The sequence below is a fragment of the Stylophora pistillata genome, chromosome 4 (assembly GCF_964205215.1).
Source record: "Stylophora pistillata chromosome 4, jaStyPist1.2, whole genome shotgun sequence".
NCBI classification, from domain to species: domain Eukaryota; kingdom Metazoa; phylum Cnidaria; class Anthozoa; order Scleractinia; family Pocilloporidae; genus Stylophora; species Stylophora pistillata.
Window position 1 is genome coordinate 38,055,952 of NC_142522.1, and position 20,294 is coordinate 38,076,245.

General features: G+C 39.1%; 3 protein-coding genes across 8 annotated transcripts in view; all 3 read left to right on the forward strand.

The window, feature by feature from the left end:
- The window catches only part of LOC111325353 (uncharacterized), a 7,724-nt gene extending 6,641 nt beyond the window's left edge, over window positions 1–1,083 (forward strand). For all 5 annotated transcript variants that reach the window (XM_088758512.1, XM_088758514.1, XM_022929161.2 and 2 more), the window contains one exon: window positions 1–1,083. This exon is cut by the window's left edge and continues 947 nt beyond it. The gene's annotated coding sequence lies outside the window, so the exon portion shown is untranslated.
- Window positions 1,084–2,742: 1,659 nt separating this feature from the next.
- Window positions 2,743–8,615, forward strand: LOC111325358 (collagen triple helix repeat-containing protein 1). The gene is made up of 3 exons (XM_088758510.1): window positions 2,743–2,960; window positions 4,256–4,489; window positions 8,024–8,615. Exons 1-3 carry the CDS (start codon window positions 2,877–2,879, stop codon window positions 8,363–8,365), a joined length of 660 nt encoding a protein of 219 aa, XP_088614636.1. The 5' UTR covers window positions 2,743–2,876; the 3' UTR covers window positions 8,366–8,615.
- Window positions 8,616–13,158: 4,543 nt separating this feature from the next.
- Window positions 13,159–18,248, forward strand: LOC148733615 (collagen triple helix repeat-containing protein 1-like). Of its 2 annotated transcripts, none has more exons than XM_088758508.1 (3): window positions 13,159–13,452; window positions 16,212–16,445; window positions 17,635–18,248. In XM_088758508.1, the coding sequence occupies exons 1-3, from the start codon at window positions 13,315–13,317 to the stop codon at window positions 17,980–17,982; spliced, it is 720 nt and encodes a 239-aa protein (XP_088614634.1). In that variant the 5' UTR covers window positions 13,159–13,314; the 3' UTR covers window positions 17,983–18,248. The 2 variants fall into 2 exon arrangements, with proteins under 2 accessions (XP_088614634.1, XP_088614635.1); XM_088758509.1 differs by lacking the exon at window positions 13,159–13,452 and adding an exon at window positions 13,786–14,600.
- The last annotated feature ends 2,046 nt before the right edge of the window (window positions 18,249–20,294 follow it).

Sequence of the window (20,294 nt, forward strand, 5' to 3'; positions counted from 1 at the left end):
CCCACGACGCCAGGAGCTATGGTTCTTTATTCTATGCGAGAAGGACCTTGGTTCTTAAATGTCCCCTCTAACCAGTACAGAGAAGATGCGAGAGTCGACGCCTATGATTTATTCCGCTTTTCCGAGAAAAGCGAGATAAAGGTGGTGAAATTTAATTGAAGGTATAATTATGTATTAAGAGATCAGCGGAATAGAAGCATGCTGAGCATGGCGCAAACTAACTTAATTTTTGTTTCATTTTTTTTTTACTGATCCATTTGCTTTATTTTTCTGGTGATTTTTTTTGCATGATTCGAGGAATGTGCGAAGTTGAAGTTCGTTAAGAGAGTTGCTAGATGCCCACTTTCTTTTTGTTCCTTAAAAGTAGCACTCTTGATCGAGTTACTGCTCCAAACCAACGAAAGAGGAGGATTTGGGGTCTTCAACATTTTAGTACAAATTAAAACAACTTGTTATGTTTAATGCAAATGCATAAATGAGTTTTTTGTAAACTGCAATTGCACGCCTTGTTTCCAAAATGAGCTGCTTGCACGAACCCAACGTCATACATCATCAGAATATAGTCGCCTTCGTCAGTAACTCTGCTCTAAGTGGTCATTTGCATTGTTTTACCTCTTTGTTGTTTTTTTTTTAATTTACCAAGAGCAACCCATTGTGTCAATGGAAGTAATCGCCTCTCGTATTTATACAATGTTCTGACCTTTAATAACTTTGTTATGTAAAACTCTAAGACGTATACGAAGAAATCACCGGTTTCCTCGCTGGGTAAGCCCAAATTTAGAGGAACAGTCGCTCTGATAGCAATTGTAAATATTGCCCGTTATCACGGACACCTATTTAATTAGATGAATACAGTCTGAGAACGATCCCACACATGGCACAACTGTTCTGTGATAAAAATAGCCAAAGAAGAATTCATTATGTGTTGATAAGTGAAGCTTAAGGCGTCTTACACAAATAACGGTTTGAAAATTTTCGATATATAAAATTCCAGCTAATAACAACTTTATGATGAGAAAGAAAATTGTTTGGATACATCTGTATTTTTTGATCAATATAAAGTTGTTGATATTGTCAAGTTAACGGCCTTCTTTATCATCTTTGCTCCAGTTGTAAATATAACTTTGTGATTCAAGTTTGGGTTCTCGTTTCATTGAGAAATCTTTTCGTGCATGAAGATTTCGTTCGTTTTCCCACATATCAAGCATCAGTGAGTTAAATATGCGAGACGACATTTCATGTTATGAACATAGCAAACTGACAGACATGAATTATGTACTTTGATATATTCGTGATATTTCTTTGCTGAGTATCATTATCACCACAGTTTCTGGTCAGTTATCCGTAATCCATACGAAGTAAAGCTTTCAGCATCACTCCATCATCTTTTCTTCCCGTATTTGGCCTCCCTATAAGTTCGCCGCCAAAAGTAATAATCAGATGGCCACCTTTGTGTAACATTTACAATGGGGTTGTTGTTTCAGCTACGCAAACAAAACCGATTTAATAATAATTGCAACGAAGACAAGAATCAAGGTCATGTACGCCGCAAATAGTTCCAAATCGAATGCGTCTTCTTCAAGGCTTGTATCCGTAAGGTTCATGGCATATCAGCATCTCAAATCTTGCATACTTGAAGTAGAACTCCAGTCTTTACGGTTACAAGATCACGGCGAAGAGATAGATGTCGTAGGATATCAAATCCATGAGCTATATCCAATACAATTTAGTTGATGTGGACATCAAACAAACTGACAAACGTTACCTTTAACTTCAGCGAGTCCGGGCAAAGACTTTTCCTAGTCACGTAATGCTTTTTAATGTTTGGCTCTGGGCTTCCTTGACTTATTTCAAGTTCTTATATGTTTGTAATTGCATAAATGACTTGTAAATCAGAAAGGGCGAAATGATTTATGAAATTTTTGTTCTGGTTCGCTGGAGCCCAAGGAGAGTGACGTCAGCAACGCCTAAGTTGTTCCAAAGTTTGTTTAGCTAATCATAATTAATTGCTATTCATGTATGGCAATCAATTTGAACTCTGTTAGCGTGTTTTCATCCCATAAAGTCTTGAGTGAATGCCCCAGTAAATATATTTCTTCCTCTCTTGACACTTAGTTTGTGCTCGCATTTTCCTCACGTCGTTTGTTGACTGACAAGAGCTTTGCCAAAAGAGTCTTAGAGAAAATAAAAGCTATTTTCCAAAATCTTATTTGAAAAACCTTGACTGAAAAATTACACGGACGCCTGCTATTTCAGACATAAAATGTCTTATGTTCCCAGCTCCAGTACTTCATTGCTTTCAGAAAAAATACGTTATTGTAATGTTTGTGTCGATTTCAGCACTTGCTCAGTTCGCGTCTGAATGAGAGCTAGTTTGCTCTGCAGCATTTTCCTTCCCTTTTGATCTGAACGAGAGAAGCATGAGCAGAGTGGCAGACATGAGAAAGTATCTGGCGAAAGGGAAAAAAGAGAGAGAGAGTGCCCTAAACTTTTCTTGCTCTCTTTCACCCCCTAGCCTCGCGTGACAAGGAATAAGAATAAATTACTGTGACGCAGTCTAAGTCAAAGCCCGTACAAAGCCTGTCCAAAGTCAGATTGCTAAGCCTTTCAGAGTGATTCTTCACTAAATGTCTCTTATTTTCCCAAACAAAGATCTATTTTGGGAGATGGTCGGCAAAATTTTAATTAGAGAGAGAAAATTGACAAACAGTTAATTTTTTTACTGTTTGATTTTCGAAAAAATATGAACAAGCTGAAAACTCATTTAGTTGTGCATTAGAGGCCCGCCTTCTTGGGTATACGTTTTCGTCAAACTCTTACCTTAAAACTTTTTCAGAAGAGAGCTTTTGGACAGTGACACTCTGAGAGAATTGATTATGTTCAATTCTAATATTTTGTTCTTGTGGTTGCTGACTGCTACTTCCTTTGATCGAATCGAGGGAAATACCACAGTTTCTACGGTAAGCATTACGGATGCTCAGCTGCCAACAGTATTCTTATTCCAAGCATGGTTTCAGCTCAAACAGTCTTTTCAGAATTTTCTCTTCCCTTAATGCAAGGTTCAGTTTTTAACTTAAAGGTAAATACAGTGGCTGATTTACAAACGCCCCAATTTTCCCCCAGTCAACTGTTGGCTTTTTACTCCAAAAGAATCGAAGTGAAAAATGCATAAACTTTCTGTACTGATGTTTCGTTTGAAAATCACAGCTTTAGAATACGCTGCGTGGAAGTAGTCTTGTTAATAGCGCCTATTCAGTTCTTGGGAGATCGAAGGCGATTATACGCGCTTGGCAAGGCTAGATTGGCAAAAAATCCGAATCTTCTAAATCTGCTGTTACGTACCATGCTTTATACATGTTGTATTTGGAAATAAAAACGTGCAAACCAAATCCGCTGAAGGATTTGAATTACAATTATAGACGTTTCCGAGTCCGGAAGACATCATACAGTCAACTCTCGTATTTCTTTAATCTTAGCATTTTTTAGCTTAATTAGGTGGCTACATAGAGTTTGAGTCTGATAATGACGCGCGCGCTTGCGTTATGTTTTTATGGAGACTTTTTCATGTTTCCTGTCTTCAAACTAACAAAGAGTTACTAAAACGTAATAGACAAGAGTCGGACTGTTGTTGCATGTAGTTAATATTAGCATAAACGTTTTCGTTCTTGAAGTGGAGAGCTACGAAGGGAGGTAATTTGGCTCTGATTTTTATTTTCTCGGATTTACTTTGGTGAAATCAGCATGTGAAATTCCTCCTGCTCGTTCTAAAAAAATAGGAGTTGCAAAGACAGTTTCTTTGCTTTTTGGAATGTTTTGTTTGGTGCCTCTAACTTAGGTAATAGGAAGGGCACAAAATCATGTTCAACGCTCCACCAAATCTTAGACAATTATACTCACGGGAACTTGATAAATCTCGCTCGAAAGATCTATTTTTTTACTCACAAAACATAACGTCATAGAATAGAACTTCGCCAAGATCGATATATGAGCAAGCGTTCACTTTCGAATCTCTCAAACACTAGAGCACGAGTTCAAGCAAGCAATGTTTACTTCGGACCGGCGAAGTTATTGATTTCATATTTTCTCCCTTCTTAGAAAAAAAAAAGCATACAAGGTTAGCAAATTTTTTTCTTGACAGATAATTTCAGCTTTAAAAAAAGTTAAATTGCACACTATGAATACTGAATGGCTAAATCGCAGTTCATATTTTCAGGGTAAACCTATTGACCTGATCTTGTCTTCTTTAACCACACAGAATCCCATTACGTGCCTTCAAGGAGCACCTGGTTTCCCTGGTCACAATGGATATAACGGGTTGCCAGGCCGTGATGGTCGAGATGGCGCCAAGGGAGAGAAGGGCGTGGCAGGTAATCCAGGACCACGTGGGGTTAAAGGAGATGTTGGATCAAGAGGGTCTGAAACCGACCCCAGAAATTGGAAACAGTGTGCATGGAGGGCTCGGGACGATCGGAACGTTGGTCTCATAAAAGTACGAGATAATAATAACTTTATTTATCCTGGTAAGAAACCGGTCAGTCGATCAAGATATAGATCGACTGGTATTAATCGGTGACCCGTTAAAAAGAATTAAAACTGAATAAGAATTACAATTACAAATCTAAAATTTATAAATTATGTATAAAAATTACATTTAACTTGTACAAATATGATTTACGCTGTCCGTGTTTACGAGGTAAGTGAAAGTTCTGCCTTTAAATTGTGCGAGTGTTGTGAGCTCGCGAATCTCTCTTGGCAGTTTGTTCCAGGCACTCGCAGCCGAAAACTTAAACGAGGTCTGTCCACATTTGGTCTTAACTTGTGGTAGATCTAATAATGTTGGATCTCTAAAGGCTCGACAGTGTCTCTGTGATCGTTTCACTAAGTACCCTGTCAACTGATTAGGGCAGTTGATGTTGTTAATTATCTTGTAAACATACTGTAGTTTGATGAAAAGGCGTCTACTGTGAAGTGATAATAGTTGTAATTTGGCGCGCATCTCCTGAGTACATGTCTTACGGTCAGCATGCAATATTATTCGCATTGCTTGGTTTTGCAGGCGCTCTAAACGTTAGGCATTCTCTTTGCTACATTCGCCCTATACAACACAACCATAGTCTAACAAAGGTAATACAGTCTGCTTGTAGATTCTGAGCAAAATATCGCGACTAAGAAAGGATGAAATTCTGTTAAGCAGTTTTAGTTTAGGGTAAACCCTAGATTGTATATAGGCTACATGTTTGCTCCATGTCAGACAATGATCGAGGTAAATTCCTAAGTACTTAAAGTAATCTGACTGTTTCATTGGTTTTCCATCGAGGATAATCTGTAACGCTCGGGTGTTTTTAACAGCGTGCTTTGATTCAATCAACATAGCCTTGCATTTCTTGTGATTACTGATTAAACCGTTCTGATTCCACCATGTTGCAGTACTTTCTAGATCTTTGTTGACACGTTTTTCTGCAGCACTTACATCTTTTGCGCTGGCGTGGATTTCTGTGTCGTCGGCGTATAGTACTACTCCGCTATCTGTGCAAGTGTCGGTGATACCGTTGATATGGATGTTGAATAATGTAGGTCCTAGAACCGAACCTTGCGGAACTCCGTGCGTGATTAAACGACGTTCGGACTCGACACTTCCGTATGACACGAATTGGTTTCTTCCCTTTAGATAACTTTTGAACCATTCAAGTTCGTTTCCAGTGACACCGTGTTTTGACAGTTTACTGATCAAGATGTTGTGTTCAATTACGTCGAAAGCTTTCTCAGATCTAAGAAAGTACAGACAACTTTCTCACCCCTTTCAATGGCGAATTTCCATGAATCAACGGCTACGATGAGCGCAACTGTTGTAGACGAATACCTGGCATATGCAAATTGATGGTCAGTGATGAGGCCGGTGTCTACTGTAAAACCTTGAAGATCAGTGTTGGCAAACGATTCAAGCGCTTTTGAGATACAGGGAAGAATGGAAATTGGTCTGTAATTATCACGTTCGGTCTGGAGCCCCCCTTTAAACAAGGGAGTTACTCTTGCCGTTTTCCAAATGGACGGAAAGCGGCCGCTTCTGAAAGATGTGTTGAATAACTTAGCTACAACATTGCTGATGTATGGTGCAGCAGTCCTGATGACTTTAGCTGGAATGGTGTCTGCACCTGTGGCCTTTGATATGTCCATGGTTCGTAGAACCTTAAAAACGTCGTTTTCACTCACGGTGCGAAAATTGAAGCTGTGACTGGGAAACGCTAAAGGGCCCGTCTGTTGTAGCTCGGCAGGGTGGCCGAGGGATTTCTGACTGGCTAACAGTGAGGAAGCAATTGTTGTAAAATACTCGTTTAGTGAATTAGCGATGTCATGTTTGTCGATTAGCTCTTTACAATCGACTACTAACTTGTCGATCTCAGTGCGGTTTTTCCTGGAGGGCAAAACTTGACGTACTGTGTCCCAAAAGGCCTTGGGCTTGCTGCGGTTTTCCTCGAGCTTGTTTTTGAAATATATCTTTCGGGCTTTTCTGTTTATAGCGGTGACTCTGTTTCGAAGGGATTTATACTCATTCCAATCCGAAGACAGTCGTGACTTTCTTGCCCTCTTGTGTACTTGATCGCGCGTTCTCATGAGTTTAAGAACACTACTGTCAAGCCACGGGTGCGTCTGTCTACGAATACGCTTCTTCTTTAGCGGAAAATGTTGGTCAATCAAAGATTTCATCAGCGATTCCCAGGCTGAACACATGTCGTCAACGTCGTTGAAAGAGTCAATCAGGCACCATGGAGCTTGCTTCAGGTTAGCTATAAAATCATTTACATTTTTGTCTTTCCAGGAGCGCTTTGTTATGATCCGATGTTTGTCCGGGCGAGTCGCTGAGCCATGCATGACACCGTCGATGGGATAATGGTCGCTGAAAGCAATATTGATTGCACCTGCTTTTTTAAACAATCTAGGTGTTGAGGTGATTAACACATCAATGAGGGTGCTTGTTGTCGAAGTCACACGCGTTGGTTCTTTTATCAGTTGTTCAAGCTGACTGACCATGGTGAATTCCAGCAGTCTCTCCGTCTGCCTTGAGGTATTAAAAATGTCACAGTTGAAAATCACCGATGACAATGACTTCCAAATTGTTTTTAGTCGCATCCCTCATAACATCATCTAAATAGTTAAAAACCTTGAGGGATTCGTCTGGAGCCCTGTAAACGCATCCAATTAAATATTTCACTTTATTCAGTTGCATTTCTATCCAAATGGCTTCAAAAGCATCCTCTAAATCCCTTCTTACAGTGTGTTTCACATTTTCCAGTACATAAATTGCCACTCCACCTCCCCTACGATTTTTCCGGTCATGGCGGTGTACAGAATAGTCCGATAATTCAATTTCTGAGTCCGAGATGGAGTCGTCTAACCATGTCTCTGAAATTCCGATAAATAGAGAGCAAATGTCTTGAAAAGTTAGCCTCAGTTCGTCGATGTGAGCCATAATACTTCTGCAATTGAAGTGGGCCAGCCATGGTTTGCGTTTTGTAGGTAAGCGGCAGGTGTTATCCGAAGTCCTAGCGTTTGAACTCATGACAGTCGTTTGACAAGAGCTTGTGTTTAGTTTGTTAGGTGCATCGTTTCGTGGTCCGTGATGAGGATGGACGTCTCCATGTGCGACGAGTAGCGATATATTAAACTGAGCTATGAGGAAGGCGCAATACGGTACTCTCTTTCCGATGAACTTGCGCTGAAAGAAGAAACCAAGATGGCCGCTGTCGGAAACGTGCCACGTGCATGGATTTAATAATCTTCGATGCTGATAATACTCGATGGCAAATTCGTCTTCATCATCTCGGATGGCTGGATAATGACCTACGCTTTCGTAATTGTTTGTTGCATCCAAAGTTAAGATGCAAATTAAATAGAATAGCACAGATGCCCTGCAGTTAAGTGGTGACCGTCCGCCGGGCGCCATGCTCTCCAATAGATAGTGACAGAAGGAAGAAAAAATTTTTCAGATTTACAGTGTTGAAACATACTGTTTTCGTTTTTGTAGGACTGCGTATTTGACAAGGCTAGAAATGACACAGCCTTACGAATTGTTTACCAAGGTAATATTGGTGTATATTGTGACGGCTGCTGTAAACGCTGGTTCATAACCTTTGATGGTACAGAATGCAGTGGCCCGATGCCAATTGACGCGGCGCTGTGGATCAGAAAGAAGGAGCAAGATAACCTCCGACCCGCAACAATAGAAGGCTACTGCGAAAACATACACAAGGGGAGAATCCGTGTTGGTATCAACATTGGAAACTGTTCTGGTGGAAACACGAACGGAATCACAGGTTATCAGTCAGTGTCACGCTTGATTATCGAAGAAGTGCCGCGTTCGCAATGATGACTTTTTATGCTAACTTCTTCCGATTTGCTTTAAACAATGATCATAGCTAAATAAAGCACGTGGGTAGAAAGTAGTAACATGTGAGGGATGTTAATCCATGTTCACGAAGTTTTTGTAGCTTGTAAATTAAAAAGCTAAGACATGTACGGAGAGGCTTTCAAAAATATGTTAACGTTTATTAGTAAGGGTTTTTTTTATCTTGTAATCAGGAACCTTATATGAAATAAACTTCATACCTTGAAAATGCTGACAAGCATCGTAATCGTAATGCATTTCATTGGCTACTATAAAATGTTCTTTTTATCTTAAAAGAGGCTAGAGTCTGTAATAAAAATAAAATATACTAAATGGTTAGTTACAAAATTTGTCCTTAAATGAAAACTTCAAAACTTCTTTCAAATATTCCAAAACAAACAACCAAAAAATCTGCGATAAAGAAAGCAAAACTAACTTTATACTAATTTATGACAATAACAAACGAAGGCAAGAATCAAAGTCATATAAATCGCAACAGGCTCCAAATCGAAAGTGTCCTCTTCAAGGCTTGTATCTGTAAGGTTCATGGCATATCAGCAGAACAAACAGCTTCAGACACAGACCGTAAAAACACTTTAAAACGTAGACTTGCAGCCAAAAAACCGAGAAAATGGAAATTTCTTTAAAAACCTGTCAAACTATCAACCATCTGACAGCCAAGTCAGCGTGCTATCAAAGGGTCTCAAATTCATCCCAACGCCCGTGAGAAACGAATTTAAAATCAGGCCAACTTTTGCGAGATTTATTCGCAAATATTTCTCTGTATCTATGTGTCTTTTTCAAAGTACAAGTCCTTACATCTACAGACGAACACTTCACTAAATGACAGTGATGTGTATTTTGTTTCAAAAGAGAGCTGAAATCTTGCATCTTTAAAGTAGAACTTCAGTCTTTATGATTACAAGATCGCAGCGAAGAGAGAGATATCCTGGGATATTAGAAGATCTACCAAATCACTCAGCTATATCCAGTACAATTATACCTATTGCAGAAAGATCAGGAGTTTTCCCCAGGAAGTCTAAAAAAGAGCAATCTTTCAAAACATGGTGGTCTTGAAAGAGACGCAAAAAATAAACCGTGATCATAATGTTGATATAAACATAGAAAAACTGAGTATTCTTGATATTTTGAGTCCTTTTCCTTTTTATGCGCTTAGCGCGTGAAAAGTGACATAAATTATAAACAATTCATTTAACATCATATGGACCAATATTCGTTTAAGTTTGATCTGCCTCCCGGTTAGCTCAATTCAGGTTAGAGCGCCGTATTGTGTTGTGTGGGAGGTCGAAGGTTCGAGCTCCGGCCGGACCAATACTCATGGTCTTAAAATAAGTGAGGAGAATTTGCTACCTTTCTATAATCCAAAAATGGATAGATATTCTAGTCTTCTCGGATAAGGACGAATAAACCGTAGGCCCCGTCTCCTGCAGGGCTAGGGGTAGGAGACGTTAATTTTTCCCCACGAGATTACTGTGTAGTGGATGTCCTCCCCTGGGGTGGGATGGGTAGGAATTGGCCCTGAAAAGCCCCCATGGGGAGTGGTCAACTAACGTACGTATGTATTTATTTCCGGCTGGAATGTCAAGCCATTCGCTCCGACGAAGGGCTAACGCTCGAAACGTCAGCTTTTGTAATCGTTACGGTGGCCAATTTACCATTTCAACTTTGTTGATATATCCAAATTATCTCGTTACTCCCACCGACGCAGCCCCAAACAGTTTCTTTCGAAACTATCAGCCTTTATTCGTATGTATGTATGTATTGACTCTTTGGTTCATTCCCATTTAATGGAAAGTAGTATATAATGCAGAACATACATATATCCTATATGCACATACTATTTTTCTTGATTTGAAAATAATACTTAAAATATCAATTATTTGTTAATCGGGCCCGCTGAAACGCAGTTAGGTAAACTGATCTAAGTGAATTTTGAAATTTGCTATTACAGTACAGTTATATATGTATAATTATCAACTCTGCGTTGATATATGACCTGCGTACATGCAGCATACGTGATACTTTCTTCAAGAGGAATGCTTTAGGGTAAGTGAATTTGGGAACTGATATAACTTGCACGGGCTTAAAAAAAGACATATTAGAAACTTAGTGATCAAAATGTCCTTTCTGTAGCTACACATATAAAGAGTTAATAGAAATCATTTCTCTCAATTGTAAGTCTCGAATAAATTTCATTATTTGTGGATAGTACAAAGCTCCGCATTTGACTCATCACTTACTCAGCAAAGGTCAACAAATGCTCTTATTTTCTCATTATTCTGACTTACAGCTGGTTTGAGTTTCAGTAATTTCTTTGAAATCGAAGTGCGTAATCCCGCGTTCAATTGACGAAAAGGAAAAAATTGTCTTTCGATCCGATTTTACTGACTTTGGAAAACAAGCTGAAGTCCTGGACTTTGAATGCCATCAAAAATAGTTGGCTTATTTCATTGTATGGGAGAGTATCGAAGAGTCGTAATATCGTAAACTTATATCAAGGAATGTCTATGTTAAGGCTCAAAATAAAAGTAAACCTACCTCACTTGCTGTCTATTGTCGTGTCTGTAGTTCTAAATGGCCCAAGCTCTAATAATAATAATAATAATAATAATAATAATAATAATAATAATAATAAACAATCTTTAAGGAAGAAGCGCCCGTCACGCAAATGTGTGGTTTTCAGGGAGGTCCTCCGTAAAAATAAAAAGTATTAAAAGCTAAAATAGGAAATACAACTGTCACAGATCTAAAATGGCGTATACCTAAAGTTTTATCCATCATTTAAAGTATTTATCCATTAAGAATCTTGTAAGGTTTTCCTTAAAAATTGTGCATGGCATTGGCCTTCTTAAAAATACTGGGAGGGACATCCAGTCATTTATAGAACGGAAGTAGGACACCCTCTTTCCGCATTCCGTTTTAGGTTTAGGCAGTCTAGGTAAGTAGCCATTTCTAGTGTTGTAGCCATGCGAACTTCTCAATGTCGATTCAAAACTTTCAAAATTTTGCGGAATGTCTCCTTTGATTGCATTTTCTACGGTGGTACAACGATGAAATAGACGTCTTCCAGCCAGAGGGAGCCAATTCAGACACTTCAGAGCTTCTGAAGAAGACATCTTGCCTAATTTAATTTTCTCCGCAAATTTGTTCTGAAAACTTTGCAATTTTTCCATTTCTGATTTTAGACCAGGTTGATCTCCCCACACTGTGTCGGCATAGTCTAGGTGTGGCAGCACTAGCCCATTGTAGAAGGCTATGCGAGTTCTTTTGTCTAACATATGAAATATGCGATTAAACAAGGAAAGACGATGACCTAATTTCTTTAGCAAATTGCTGATATGTGGCTTCCAGCTCCATTTTGCATCCGTTGTCACTCCCAGATATTTGAATGACTGCACGCGATCGATTTGTGTACCATTTGGTTGCAACTCAAAGTCTTCAAATAAGGATAGCATCCTTTTACTGCCTGCCAGCATAAATTTGGTCTTCTTGACATTTATAGTCAACCTGTTTCAGTGTACCAGTTACTGATTTCAGTGAATTCACGTTCCAGAGCAATTTGAAGTTCTTGACGTGTTGATGCGTCACAAAATAGAACAGCATCATCTGCATACAAAATCATCCGGATCTCTTTAACAGCATTTGGCAGGCTATTAATGTACACATTGAATAGCAAGGGACCCAAAATGCTGCCTTGTGGCACGCCAAGTGTGATGGTATGTGGCTCTGATAATTCTCCGTTTATCAAAACACTTTGCTGTCTATGAGCAAGATATGATCTGAACCATCTTAAAGATCTTTCAGACAGTCCTAAATGCTCGAGCTTGCGTAGTAGCACTTTGTGGTTCAGAGAGTCAAACGCCTTGGAAATATCGACAAACAGTAGACCAGTTACTTTACCTTTGTCTATAGGTTAAAGAACCCAGTTGTTCAATTGTAAGATAGCTTGTTCAGTGCTATACCCACGCCTAAAGCTATACTGGTGTTGATACAGAAAATCTAGCTGATGTAGATGGGCATTCAACTGGGAATGCACCACTCTTTCTACGACTTTACTCAATACTGGCAATACAGAGATAGGCCGATAGTTCTCAACTTGCAGTTTATCATCACACTTGTATAAAGGAGTAACACGTGCAACTTTCCACAGATGAGAGACAATACCATAGCTAATTGATCTGTTCACAAGATAGGTGATTGACGGAGCAAGCTCCGCCTCAGCATCTTTTAGCAGCCTTGCTGGAATTCTGTCGAGTCCAGCTGCCTTATTAACTTTCAAAGAATGCAAAATGCTTTGAACAGTGTTCTGTTCGGCCCGTTGAAAGTCCAAGATGGATTTGATATAACTCTGCTTGTTTGCTTCTTTCACTGTTTCATATTTCTTCCATGCGTCCTTACTCACAGGGCGCAATCGACCAGCAACTTTGCTGCCAATGGCAGCGAAAAACTTGTTGAATTTTGTTGCTATGCTTTTTGGCTCCGATACTAAACGTTTCTCGTCATGTACTTGAAAAGGAGAGCCCCACTGGTTATTGGAACCAATCACGGAGTTAAGCCAGCGCCACATGTCCTTAGGATTCTCAGCTGACTCAATGAGATTTTTGTAGTGCAAATTCCTCCGCTGATTTTATCTTTCTGTTCGTAAAGTTTTTCAATCTACGATACTCATTCCACTGTTCCTGATTGCCATATGTCTTCGCAACTCTTAATGCGTAGTCTCTTTCAGCCATCAGTTCTTTAAGATCATTAGTGATCCAAGGTTTAGACGCATGTTTTGTTCTAATTCTCTTTAAAGGAGCACGCTGGTTTGCAACATCAACAAAAAGGTTATTCCAGGCGACTACAGCATCATTAATATCGTCATAAGACTCTATAACACTCCAGGGAACGCTAGCAATGTCTTTCCGAAAATGGTTTTTATTGTAGTGTTTAAAAGATCTTACGTCGCGGATTTCCACGTGAGCTTTGCAAACTCCGGCTTTCTTTACTACGAAAGTAACAGAATGATCACTTTCTCCGAATTCGTGGACTCTATGCGAGACAATACGGTGAGTGTTATTAACAAACACAAGATCAATTGCCGTCCTTATGAATTCCGTCACGCGTGTGGGCTCTTTGACGAGTTGACTCAGACCATGGAGACGAGTCGTTTGCATTAATTTTCTGGTATTATTGCATGGTTTCAGGGCAATAACATCCGCGTTGAAATCTCCCATAATGATGATCAAATCCTTTACCATTTCGTCGTCCAATTTAGCGAGAAACTCCTGTTCCAGGCCTAAGATAAATTTCTCGTGATTCATACTCGGTGGTTTATACATCACAACAAATATCGTGTTCTTAGCTTTTTCTGGACATATTTCTACGTATACCATTTCTAAACAGTCAGATTCTAAGTCACTTCTCCGCTTGCTTGGCCATTTGCTCCTTACAAAAACGGCGCAACCACCACCATTTCGATTTCTATCTTTTCTGTAGCAAGTATAACCCGAAGGACATATCTTACTATCGAGCAATGTACAATCCAGACGCGATTCTGTCACCGCAAACACATCCAATGCTGCTTTCTCCATTAGTACTTCGGCGTCGGCACAGTGTCCCGTCAAAGTTGCAATATTTACATGAGCAAATTTCATTCCTCTCTTCTTAAGATTTGCTTGAAGATCTTTATTTATCCTTCCACTGGGCTTTCCTTCTTTTACTCCTGTGTTAATTGTTTCATGTGACTTGCGAACCGGTGTATCAAAGCCAGGTGATAAACAAGTTATGTATTCCCAAGCCAGAGAAGGTTCGCAAAGTTCATCATATTCCGTTCTCTTCATACTGATACACTTAACATGAAACCACTTGTCGCATGAATCGCATTGTATCGCCATCTGATTCTTTCGGCATCTTTTAGCGCAAACAGCACAAGCATCTGTCACCGGCCCTGGATTCTCCTGTATATCTCCTGCTAACAGAACCAAGTAAATCAGATACGATGAAATATATGAAGTTCATATATTTCACCCTTTCTTTGCTCTATATCTTCATCATAATTTCATTTCCACGCTTAAAAATTTAACAAAAGAAAGCTTTCGGAAGGGAAGCTCTGAGGGAAGTGATAATGTTCAATACTGTTACTTTGTTCTTGTGGTTGCTGACTCCTTTGGTCGTCGATTGCATTAAAGGAAACACCACTTTATCTTCTTCTAAGGTAAAGGTTAAGGAATAGCAAGCCACTAATAACATTTTTTATTTCGAATATGGCTCAAGGTCACTCGACTTTCTTTGAGAATTTGAGATTTTTTCCCATTGGAAGTGGTAAATATTATTCATTAAGGATGATTCTCAATTGTCAGTTAAATAGGGCTTCATTCCCTGATTTATCGCCAGTACATCAATTAGCTCTTTCTCGAGATAATTTTACGTCCACCTTACTTTGACTTTTGAATTTCTAACTATTATAAAACGGCCGCTCCGTTTCTCTGGCTGAACTTAAAATGGCTCCATAGAGTTTTAGCCTGATTATAACACGCGCACCGGCACTCTGTTGTAAAACGGATAATTTTCTGCCTTCAAGATCACCAACACTAAACGTTTTTTCCAACAATCCGTACTAAGTCAAAATTTGCCTGACGTAGGACTGAATTGGACTGGCTACATTTTATTCTCTTTCGCGGATTCAAGGGTGATTTTTTTCCGTTTAACCGTTTTTCCACATCGTGGCAACAGCATTCAGTTTTGTTACTTGTATCCGTTTAAATATATTGGCATTAAATAAAGGAGAGGAACTTTGAGGCTCTAGTAGAATTTTCCGCCTAATGTGATGTTAAAATTGTGTATAGTGAGAATTAGTGAGATTGTTAGCGTGATGTCTTTCTATTTCTAGAGTAATGATTGTAATTTCCTACAAAACAGTAGCAACGAGATATGAATATTGAATTTCAGATTATAGTGGTGTATGATTTCGTTTTTGTAAACGCTCCACACTTTTCCAATTTTTATTGTGCTGTTAGCATGCTACTGGTGTCCTTCACAACCGGCGTACGCCGTAAAGTGACTATAAAAAGTTAAGAGAGAAAATGTTAGATGGGGAGAATAAATTTCTACCACGTGACAGAATTGAAATTCACCAACTTTTGTCTGTCTCACCTTCAGCGACAACTAATTCCACTTTGTCTTTGAGTCTGATGACGCCACAAACATCCCAGCGATATTTTCTGGAACTCTTACACTAGCTTCTGAGGTTCATACCCACAATACCAGATTTGCGACAAATTTTAATATTTACAGACCAAGAGCAAGTAATAACTATGGTACTATTACGTTTGCTTTCGTCACTTCAAAAAATCTGGGAATCTATCCCCTTTAAATGAGAAAAACTTTTCTCTAGCTGCAAAATTAAGGCCTACAAGCTGCAAAAGGCCTACAAGCAATACAAAATGTATCTTTTAAATACTCAATCTGTTTCCTGAGTGCAGTTTGCTTTTGCTTTTTATTGTTATGTAAATGTCTATAATGTACATATTCATGCCAATTAATTGTCTGTGGCAGTGACCAACTCGAAAGTTTAAGATACTTTGGTCACTGCGCACATTTTGCTTTTCACTACTTGTGTAATTTAGTTTGCCTATGTCCCTCCTTCTTAATGTACTATAATGTAGAGATAATTATTAGTAAATAGTGCAAAAATAAATATTGATTGATTGACTGTTAAACAAAACATCTTATTTATATTAAATACACAAATATTGTAGAGTTGAAAAATTGTTAACCTTACCGAGTTTAACAAAGTGACTTCTGATTTACTCTATAAATATCAAAGAATCCAAGCACTTGTCTTCAAGGATCACCTGGTCTTCCTGGTCGCAATGGACATAACGGGTTACCAGGTCGCGACGGTCGAGATGGCGCTAAAGGAGAGAAGGGTGCGGCGGGAAAGCCTGGGTTACGTGGAGATAAAGGAGACGTTGGACCGAAAGGGTCTGATACCGACCACAGAAATTGGAAACAGTGTGTATGGAGGAGTGAAGATGGTCGGGACGTGGGACTTGTAAAGGTATCCGATGATGATGGAAAGTTCAAATGGAACAGTTTTCAGATCAAACACTCATGCTTTTAAATGTTTGCTGCTTAAAAATCGTGTACACTAAAATGCGAGGCTCAAATCGAAGTCATGCATTTTACAAACTTTATATCTGAAGAAGTTTCCTTATTATTCACTTCTAAAATTGCGGGAGATATTTGCTTCCCACAATAACTTATCGTTTTTCATTTCACTGCGTTTTGGCGTGGAATATCACGAATAGTTACCTTTTGTTGGATAGATTTGCACCTAATCACTTTCATATTTTTAATTTTTTATTAAAGGCCCATTTTCATCCGAGATCCTTTGCAGTCGTTTGTGTTTGATTTGGAATCGCGCTATTGTTAAATGGCGAACTCTGATAGCCATTCACAAACACTATTAAAGAGAAAAACAAAGATTTGGTGAAGAATACAGTAAACAAATTTGCAGCTAAATATTTGAGACTGAAAAATCATAAATCGAGTCTGTATAAAACTTGTACAAAGCTTACTTGATGTTGAAAGAAATTGTTCGGCTTCAACACTAAATAAAATATTAACAAATAACCAATATTGGCCAAAACTGATTTACTTTACGCATTTCAATTATAGAATAATGACTTGTACAAATGAGATCGCTTACATACATATCTCAGGATCTCAAGTAAAAATCAGTCAAATAATTATTCTCACCTCGAAAAAATCTCCCCGGAGTCTCTAGTTCCATCGTAGGAACAATGCAATAACATTTCTGCAAAAGCACTGTCTGTAGTGTTACCGAAACCATTGTTGTTTTCCTTGCCCTCCATAAATCATACACAGACTCCCGAGGTCGAATAACCTTTGCCGAGTCGGGCAGACCCGGCCCTCCTCTATAACGCTTCTTCGGTGGCATCAACTTTTCAAATGACGTTTTTCACCTGCATACATGTAAGAATTAAAAACTATTTACTGATATGAATACTACGATAGTTTGTTGTTCGCACATGATTAAAGATGGAACTTTGAAAGCCCTAATTAATAAGTTGGAAGAAGATATCAAAGCGATTCCGCAACTTCGAGGAAAATAGCATATTTTTCTTATATGAAAAATGATCTGGGCGCGCAAGGCATCTCGGTTGAAAATGGGCCTTTAAGCTTTTTATTCATTTATTTATTTATTTATTTATTTATTTATGTAGGACTGCGCCTTTGACAAGACCAGTGATGATACAGCCCTTCGAGTTGTTTACCAAGGTAACATTCACTTGACTGGATGCAGCAGTTGTTGTAAGCGCTGGTTTATCACCTTTAACGGTGCAGAATGCAAAGGTCCACTGCCAATTGATGCAATAGTGTGGATAAGTAACAACAATGGCAATGATCACAGACCCGGAGCAATAGAAGGCTATTGTGTAAACATCCACAAGGGGAAAGTCCGTGTTGGTATTAACATTGGAAACTGTCCTGGATATGGCAACTCGGACGGATATACGGGCTGGAACTCAGTGTCACGCTTGATTATCGAAGAAGTACCACGTTCACAATGATTTTTTTCCCGTTTGCTTTTTTCGATTTGCATCAGAGATTGACTCACATGAGCAGTAAAGCAGTTACACGCAGGGGATGATAGCTTTAGGTTTTTACCCGGTAAATTGAAGGTTAAAAGGGATTTAACAGTATATAACGTGTTCTTTTACTAACGGGTTTTGTATGCAGTAAAAGAGAATCAAGAATTACATTAACTTCATCTTTTTCATCCAACACTTTGATTTGTTTTGTTTGGTTTTACTTGTAAAGAATCAAAGAATCGTAACCATGTCTCGTTTTATTTGTTACTTCATCTTCGATTGACCTTGTACCTAAAAACCTGTTTTTCCTTCATTTTTTTTAATTCTTACATCAGAAAGGTTTTGCTATATTCTAACCTTCCAAATCAAGTTTTAGAGCGAGAAATAAGGTCGTATCCCCTCTGTCCGAAGAAGAAACCAGAACCCAAGCACTAGAAGTTTAACCGCCTCCCGCTTAGCTTAATGGATAGAGCGCTGGACTGTTGTGCAGGAGGTCGAGGGTTCGAAGAATTTGCTACCTCTCTATAACATCAAGAAATGGTTAGATATTTTAGTCTTCTCGGATAGGGAAGAATAAATGGAGGTCTCGTCTCCTGCAGGGTTGGGGTAGGAGACGTTAATTTCCCACACACGAGATTACTGTGTGATGGATGTCCTTCCCTGGGGTGGGATGGTGGGAGGGTGGACTAGCACGAATGGTTCGTATGTTCCTTTCTAGTCCTACCCCACTGCAAAATTTAATGCAGTGAAAATGGAGTAAATTTGATATATAATGCAGTGAAAATAAAGCATACTTGATATATATCGATCAAAGAAACCTACGTAACAAATTAAACCTTTTCTTTTTGGCCAACGTAAAGAGTCACGCAAAATCATGGGTTAAAAAAATTGATAACCGCAGCGAATGGGGGTATGCGGGGTTTGGGGATGAAAATCGTACTCAGTTTCATACCTTTTCACGACGCAGCGCAGCTAAACTCACATGCGATGCAGTCGTTCTCTTTTTTCTTAGCCAAGCAGAAGAAAATTATGGAAAGAAAGGAGCAAGAGACAAACGTGAGGATAGAACAGTCGCAAACATTTTAGAGGGCTGGGCGAACGGCAGCCGTTTTTACATTATTTCACAGTGACATGATAAAGTAAAAACCAACTTGTTCTCAAAGAAAGGTCTGAAGCGAGCAGTAAAATATTTCAAGCTAAGAAACCTGTCGGCAGTTTAAACCGTTTCCCCTAAGGCAACAGGAGAACGCCTAAGAAGAGCTAAGGCCATAATGCCCCTTGCCTTTTTTCAACTACCGCTGTATCTGAAAGGGAGACAAAGGGATTGCTACCTAAGCTTTAACTTTCTTGGCTGCTCCGTTCCTCGTGTAACTTAATCCTGTTTCTCAGTGGAAAGACCTCCTTTAGGTCACTCAAAGATTCCATTGCTTTAGCTAATTGGTCACATGGTTACCACGGCACAGCCTGAAAGCCACACAATGAATCAGTCCTTGTTTACTCATACCTCGTTCATCACAATGAATGATTTTTTTCCATAGTGAACGATCAAGTCAAATTGATACATAATATATTTACTTCCTCTCATCGGTTTGATCATTTCTATTAAACACACTACGTGATTTATCAAATTATATGCAGCAGCACTTCTTGAATTCCACATGCAGTGAGTGATGAAAATCGACCTGTTCGAATATAATTGGTCCGAAAGGGAACGTTACTCGAATGCGCTCAGTTTCTGATTGGTTATTCTCATCAGAGTACTTCGCTGAAACTACAATCGCTATTCTTAAAACTTCTACAGTCTAAGAGAAATCATTCCGTTGAAAGTAAGAAATTGTGTGCGATAAAAAAGCTCGCTCTCCTCCTGAAAGAATTTGCTCAGAATAACATTTTGGGACCGTACAGCAGAGAGAAGCAGACATGAAGAACACAGTGATTTTTTTCCTGTTGCTATCAACAGCTTATCTTTTCAATCCATTCGAAGCAACTACGTTCTCCAAGGTATGGTTAAAATTAGACAATTTCAACGTAACTGTTTGTTATACCTTTGCCTGATTCGGTTTTTCTCGTTGCCACAGATTGGCCTTGACTGGCCCTTACCTCGAAAAATGATCGTGAATGTTGCACTATGAGGCATTTCCATGGCGCTGTCTCGACTTAAGTAATCTCACAGACCTGTTATTTTGCAGTCTTATTACCCGGTTAATTTTGAGCCAAGATCGCCTCAAAAAAACCTTTTTCCAGTCTGTACAAAGGCCATTGCTAAACAACGAGCCATACCCATCTCATAC

Excerpts from the sequence above, each read along its gene's own strand:
- LOC111325358 (XM_088758510.1), top strand. The coding sequence starts at position 2,877 with ATGTTCAATTCTAATATTTTGTTCTTGTGGTTGCTGACTGCTACTTCC. Across the intron at positions 2,961-4,255 it reads GAAATACCACAGTTTCTACG|AATCCCATTACGTGCCTTCA; the intron begins GTAAGCATTACG and ends TTAACCACACAG. Across the intron at positions 4,490-8,023 it reads GGAACGTTGGTCTCATAAAA|GACTGCGTATTTGACAAGGC; the intron begins GTACGAGATAAT and ends TCGTTTTTGTAG.
- LOC148733615 (XM_088758508.1), top strand. The coding sequence starts at position 13,315 with ATGGTTTTTATTGTAGTGTTTAAAAGATCTTACGTCGCGGATTTCCAC. Across the intron at positions 13,453-16,211 it reads ACTCTATGCGAGACAATACG|AATCCAAGCACTTGTCTTCA; the intron begins GTGAGTGTTATT and ends TAAATATCAAAG. Across the intron at positions 16,446-17,634 it reads GGGACGTGGGACTTGTAAAG|GACTGCGCCTTTGACAAGAC; the intron begins GTATCCGATGAT and ends TTATTTATGTAG.